The sequence below is a fragment of the Geospiza fortis genome, unplaced genomic scaffold (assembly GCF_000277835.1).
Source record: "Geospiza fortis unplaced genomic scaffold, GeoFor_1.0 scaffold183, whole genome shotgun sequence".
Classification (NCBI taxonomy): Eukaryota; Metazoa; Chordata; class Aves; order Passeriformes; family Thraupidae; genus Geospiza; species Geospiza fortis.
This window is the reverse complement of record NW_005054447.1, coordinates 22,211-28,869: the sequence shown is the minus strand read 5'-3', so window position 1 is coordinate 28,869 and position 6,659 is coordinate 22,211. Positions and strand designations below refer to the sequence as shown.

General features: G+C 50.7%; 1 protein-coding gene across 1 annotated transcript in view; it reads left to right on the top strand.

The window, feature by feature from the left end:
* ALG9 (ALG9 alpha-1,2-mannosyltransferase) overlaps window positions 1–4,116 on the top strand; it is a 19,068-nt gene extending 14,952 nt beyond the window's left edge. The window contains exon 14 of the mRNA XM_031062422.1: window positions 3,686–4,116. Coding sequence (XP_030918282.1) covers window positions 3,686–3,806 — 121 coding nt within the window. The 3' untranslated portion in view covers window positions 3,807–4,116. The remainder of the gene's footprint in view (window positions 1–3,685) is intronic.
* Window positions 4,117–6,659: the final 2,543 nt, after the last annotated feature.

Genomic DNA, 6,659 nt, shown 5'->3' with positions numbered 1-6,659 from the left:
TTGGTGCTGCTTTCCAAAGAAATGAGGCGGATGTCACCTCCTCCCAGGAGACTTTTCACTCTGTTCTGTCCCAGCCAGGTTCAAGACAGGTATAAATCATCAGAGGGGATGAGCTCTGGAAAAATTTCATGAGAGCTGGCAGGGAGAGGAGGCAGTCAGCAGGGCCACACCTCGATTAGGCAGCAGAAGATCCATGGGAGGGATCCCTGCTGGAGTGTGTTCTGCAGAGCTGTGCTGCTCGCTGAGCACCTTGCTGCGGTGTCTGTGAGAAGCAGAGGCTGGGATTGCTCTCCAGGCTGACAGGGAGTGGGATCAGGGCTGTCCAGCTGGGAATGATGTCCCTACATTCCTGCAAACACAGGAATGTATCTCTATCAACTGTACAAGGATGTCATTTAGCCCTTCAGAGCTCCTGAAGGTGTCACCCCAGGACAGAGGCTGGAAAAACCTCTGTAAAAAACCAACCCAGAGTTCAGTGCCCTCCTGTTTTCCGTGAGAGACCCGATTGCTTCCTGCCTGGGCCCTGCAGGGAGCGGGGCTGGGAGGAGCAGGGGAGGGATGGGGGTGTTTGAGCAGCTCCCAGGAGGGCTCTGGTGTTCCCAGCTCCCTGACACAAACAGCTTTCCTTGGCAAGGTCTTCCATGAGCTGCATTTTCCAGGAGAACCTGCTGCTGCATTGGGGCAAGAAGGAGGTGGCCAATGGCTTTTATTAATGAGGCAATTGAGGCATCAAAGGCACTCCTTGTGCAGAGGATTTGCCCTTAAATGTGCATTTCTGCTTTAAAGCCACATTTTTGTGTTCTTACAGCTGCCTTATCTTGCTTGCTTGATCTCTGGAGCTGGGTTGAGGTTTCAGGTTTGCAGCTCTGCGGTTGCAGAGCAAGGGGCAAAAATAAAAAACAAACCCCAAACCCATCGAGCGCCTCCCCAGCTCAGCCCAAAGTGCAGCTCTTGTGTGAAAATCAATGAAATCAGTGAAATCAATGACCCCAGCAGCTCAGTTCAGTCCTGCTGCACTGGAGGCTTTGGGGCTCGCTGCGAGTCTCCCATTGACGTCAGCGAGTGCAAATGTAAATCTCAGCTGGCTCTGATAAATGGTGCTGCTAATTGAATTAGAGAGCACTCCAAGCCACCAGCTAATTATGCTCCTCAGGAAGCTGCTTTGCCAAGGTCCATTTAATTCTATATTGGCTGAATGCTCCGAATCTGGCACAGAAAAGGGGAAATATATCACAGCTCCCCTCTGAGGAGCACATATTTTCCAGCTCTTTAGGGCTGAGCTGTCTGCTTGCTCCAAACACTTGGGTTTTCCATCAAAAAAAAATAATTCTCAGTGCAAAATTAATGATTGGGTCACCTTGCTGGAGCATAGCATTCCCCTGCTTTGATAAGAGGCTGTCTTGTTCCCTTTAATGGTGTTTTCCTCGAGTTGTTTTCCATATTTTTGTTTTTGAATTACTTCTGAAATGTGCGTGTTGGTGCAGAAGTTAACCTCCAGAGGAAGTGCAAACATTAAAGGGCTTTCAGAGAGCTTTGATCATGAGCTTCTTGTGGCTGGGAGGCTCTGAGACCTGCCCAGGTGGCATTGGGACCTGCCCAGGTGGCATTGGGACCTGTCCCTGTGGCTCTGAGACCTTCCCAGGTGGCACTGGGACCTGTCCTTGTGGCACTGAGACCCGCCCAGGTGGCACTGGGACCTTCCCAGGTGGCACTGGGACCTGTCCTTGTGGCACTGAGACCCGCCCAGGTGGCACTGGGACCTTCCCAGGTGGCACTGGGACCTGCCCAGGTGGCTCTGGGACCTGCCCAGGTGGCTCTGTGCCGAGTTCAGCCTCCTCCTGCCGTTCCCTGCTCTGCTCCTGCCTCTCTCTGAGCTCGGCTGTCACCAAGCTCAGGTCACAAAATGCAGTTTTAGGGGGGATCTCTCACCACTGCAGGTGTCCAAGTGCTGCCAGTCCATGTTAGTCTGGGAATTTGGGAACATCTGGAACATCTTCACTTGGGATTTTCTTCCATCCCACAGCAGCTTCCTCTGGCACTGCTGGAGCAGCTTTTTGAGCTGTTTCTCCTGAAATTCAGGCAGACGCAGGCTTAGCTCCAAGGCTCACTGTGCTTCCAGCGCTGGGAGCTGCTCTGTCCTGCAGCAGTGCCTCCTCCAGAGCCCAAAATCCCCGGAAAAGCAGCCCCTGCTCGGCCAGCCTGGAGCAGCCCTGCTGCTGGGAGCCGAGCGCTGATCCAGGCTCCACACTCTCCATCTCTGGGGGACAAATTTAGCAGCAAATGCAAATAGAACGTTAAATATATTCCCTGTCATCTGTCAGCCAGCCCCTTCCATGTGCCATCTGCTGTCTGAGGTGGCTGAGCTGACACGGGGAGGTGACAGCAGGTGAAGGTCCCCTCTGTCTCTGAGCTGGGAGGGTGCAGGAGCTGCTGGTCCCAGCTGAGCCCAGCCAGGCTGTGCCACAGCCTCGGCAGCCCCTGGGGACACGCAGCTCCCAGTGGCAGTTCCTGCCTTTGTTTTTCTGCTGCGTTTTTGAAAGATCTCCAGTGCAGGCAAACAAAACACAATTCGTCTTTCTGCTGGGGAGAAAAAAAAAGGCTAGAATTGGGTGTGCAGAGCAGCAGAGCTGGGGGCTGCAGTGAGCAGCAAGGCTGTGCCATCCCTGGGCGCTCAGCAATCCCGATCTGAGAGCTGCTGCTGCTGCTTCTCCAGGATTTCTGTGACCGGGGTGACACTTGTGGCTGGCAAGGGTTGATGTTTTCCCATCCAGGTGATCTTAAAGACACAAATGAGAAGCTGCAGTGCTGAGGAAGCAAAGCTCTGCCTCAGCCCCGATTTCAGTGAGTTGCTCAGATTTTTGAAGCCTCGCAAAGCTCAGAGGTTTTATTTGTCCACTTCACACTGAAACCCGGACTGTACCATTAATGAGAGAATACATTCATTCAGAATGCCCTCAGCCAGCGCAGCTCCAGCAATTAGCAGCCCAATCAAAGGTGCTAATTTCACCCAGACATCATTAAGCCCTCCGTGCTCCACTGGTCCAGTTTTTGAAAGGCTGTGAAATGCCAGCTCCCAGCCCTGGCAGGGCATGGGGTGAGTGTGGGTTTTAGAGCTGCCCGGCCCTCTGTAATTCAATATTCCACAGAAGATCGGCTCAAGGGGATACTTAGAGAATGCTAAAAACATAATAATAAAAATTCGTGACTTTTTCTAAATTCCTGACACAGCGTAGCCCTGATTGGCCAATGAGTGAAAACAACTCGCAGCAGAATCCAGTGAAACAACCACCTGTGGGTGAACAATCTCCAAACACATTCCACTCGTGAGCACAACATAGGAGAAGCAAATGAGATGAAATTGTTAAATAAAAAAATTAGATAAAAAATAAAATGGATAAAATAAATAGATTTTAAACGAAGGATAAAAATAAGTAGATAGAAAATAGATGAAAAAATAAATAGATAAAATGGTTTTCCTTTTTCTCTGAGGATTATCAGCTTCCCAAGAGAAAAATCCTGGGCGAAGGGATTTTTGAAGAGATTTTTGGAAGGGATTTTTCCAGAGAACGCGAATGCCACAAGCTTGGGCTCTTAAACCCGTGCCAACCAGCTCTGGTGGCACCAAGAGCAGAGAGCTGGGCGCCGAGGGATGATTTATTTTTCCTTTCCCTTCCTGCTCCCCCAGGTCCTCGCGGCTGCTGCGCGCGTTCTACGTGCCGCTGCTGTCGGAGCAGCACACGCGCTACGCCAACTACAGCATCCTGAAAGCCCGCAGGAGGCAGCCCCGGAGGAAACTGGGGGGCTAGGACACACCTGGGCCGGCCCAAAACCCACCCAGAGCATCCTCTGGCGCTCCTGGACAGCCCCCTGAGCCCCTGCAGCTGCCTGCGGGAAGGATGGGGCTGGGAGGATTCCCCGAGCAGCTCTGGCAGCCTCTGCTCTTCTGCCTCAAGCCACTGGGAAATCCAGCAGCCACCTGTGGATGGGGTATCCCTGCTGCTCCCCGTGTTCACTCTTACACCAGAGAAGAGAAAAATGGAAAATAAAATGGAAATGAGTTATCCCTGCTGCTCCCCGTGTCCCCTCTTACACCAGAGAAGAGAAAAATGGAAAATAAAATGGAAATGAGTTATCCCTGCTGCTCCCTGTGTCCCGCCTTACACCAGAGAAGAGAAAAATAAAATGGAAAATGAGATGGGTTATCCCTGCTGCTCCCCAAACTCCCCTTACACGAGAGAAGAGAAAAATGGAAAATAAAATGGAAGATAAGATGGGGTATCCCTGCTGCTCCCCAAACTCCCCTTACACGAGAGAAGAGAAAAATGGAAAATAAAATGGAAGATAAGATGGGGTATCCCTGCTGCTCCCCAAACTCCCCTTACACGAGAGAAGAGAAAAATGGAAAATAAAATGGAAGATAAGATGGGGTATCCCTGCTGCTCCCCAAACTCCCCTTACACGAGAGAAGAGAAAAATGGAAAATAAAATGGAAGATAAGATGGGGTATCCCTGCTGCTCCCCAAACTCCCCTTACACGAGAGAAGAGAAAAATGGAAAATAAAATGGAAGATAAGATGGGGTATCCCTGCTGCTCCCCAAACTCCCCTTACACGAGAGAAGAGAAAAATGGAAAATAAAATGGAAGATAAGATGGGGTATCCCTGCTGCTCCCCAAACTCCCCTTACACGAGAGAAGAGAAAAATGGAAAATAAAATGGAAGATAAGATGGGGTATCCCTGCTGCTCCCCAAACTCCCCTTACACGAGAGAAGAGAAAAATGGAAAATAAAATGGAAGATAAGATGGGGTATCCCTGCTGCTCCCCAAACTCATCCTTATGCGAGAGAAGAGAAAAATGGGAAATGAGATGGGTTATCCCTGCTGCTCCCTGGGTTCCCTCTTACACCAGAGAAGAGAAAAATGGAAAATAAAATGGAAAATAAATTGGGGTATCCCTGCTGCTCCCTGGGTTCCCTCTTACACCAGAGAAGAGAAAAATGGAAAATAAAACAGGGGGTGGCACCTTGAGGTTCTGCTCCAGGCTGCAAATGTGGGAAAATCCAGCTCAAATTCTCTCTGTGTCTCCCCCACCCTCTGCTCTCCTCACCTGCTGTCTTTCACCCAGGGAATTTTTTTTTTCAGGTAACAAGATTTAGGAATTTTCCTTTTCCAAGGGGAAACGAGGAAGAACACCTGACTGACAGTGAACTGGAATGCGCTGAATCTCCAGGAGTGAACCACACAGGAACAGCCAGAGCTGCTCTGTCCAGGAGACATTTCCAGGGATAAACCTCTGCTTTTGGGAAGAAAAAAACAAACTGGGACAATTATGTGTTTAATGGGATCAATGTTTGTGTTATCTGTGAAGCCAAGTGTGTGTTTGCTATTTATAATGATTTTTTCAAGATCCTTTGACTTCTAGACTTCAGCATCTTAAAAATTCTGGAATCATCCAGAGAGGAGAAGGATGAATCCTTTTTTTTTTTTTTAAATTTTTTTTTGCAGTTCTGTTTCCCGGAATAGCCAGGATGTGTTACGTGGGTCCAACATGCCTCAGAGCAGTGCTGTGCTTGTTATATTTCCATTTTTAAATGTGCAGCATCACCAGCTGGATGGAGGGAGCTGTTTTCACTCACATCTCTGGAATTCTGTGGGGATGGGATTGGATTTGGGATGGGATGGGGTGGATGGGATGGGATGGGATGGGTGGGGTATGGATGGATTGATGGGGATGGGATTGGGGTGGATTTGGGATTGGGGTGGATTTGGGATGGGTTTGGGATGGGTTTGGGGATGGGATTGGATGGGATGGGATGGGATTGGGATGGGATGGGATTGTTGGGATTTGTTTGGATGGGGTGGGATTGGATTGATGGGATGGGATTGTTGGGATGGGATGGGATTGTTGGGATGGGATCTGTTCTTTTTTGCTGGTGAGTTCACAGCTGTGCTCCTGTGGACTCTGCACTCCCAGAGGGGGGATGAGAACTGTTGATGGGTTTTTGTGCTCTGTTCTTCACGCCCTGAATAGCCCTGGCCAGCTCTGCTCAGCTGACTGAGGTGCTGCTGCTGCTGGGACAGCAAATCCTGCCCAGGGAAACTCCTGCAGGCAAAAGCTGAATTCCTGCAGCCTCTGCAGAGCAGTCCTTGATGGAACAGGGCAGGGAGGGTCCAGCATCTCCCCGGGAGGAGCTGGGCTTGGTTTCCTGCTCTGCTGGAGCTCCCTGTGCTCCACTCTGGCTCCAGGGCTGTGGAGAACCCATTTCCCTGCCATGGGAATCCCCTGGATGTTTTTAGCTCCTCTCTGGGGGCTGCTGCAGCCTCTGGGATTCCTCTGCCCTGATTGTGCAGATCAGTGATCCAGCAGCAGCTTCCAGAAATGTTTGCCGAGGGATTTCCTTGTGTTCTTGTGGCTGGGGAGGGCTCCTCCTCTGTGCCACCAAAAAGGAGGATGAGCTGGCTTTTCCCCCTCAGCCAGTCAATATTTACTGTGCCAGGCAAGCTGTTGAAATGCTGCTGCTCTCTTGGTTTTGGTGTTTGCTCCTCCTGCCTCGCTGGAATCCTGCCCCAGAGTCTCCCACACCGGCAGCTCCCGTTTGTGCAGCAGTGGCACGTGGGAGTTCCTAAAGACAGGGCTGGGGCAGCCTTCCCGGGCCTGC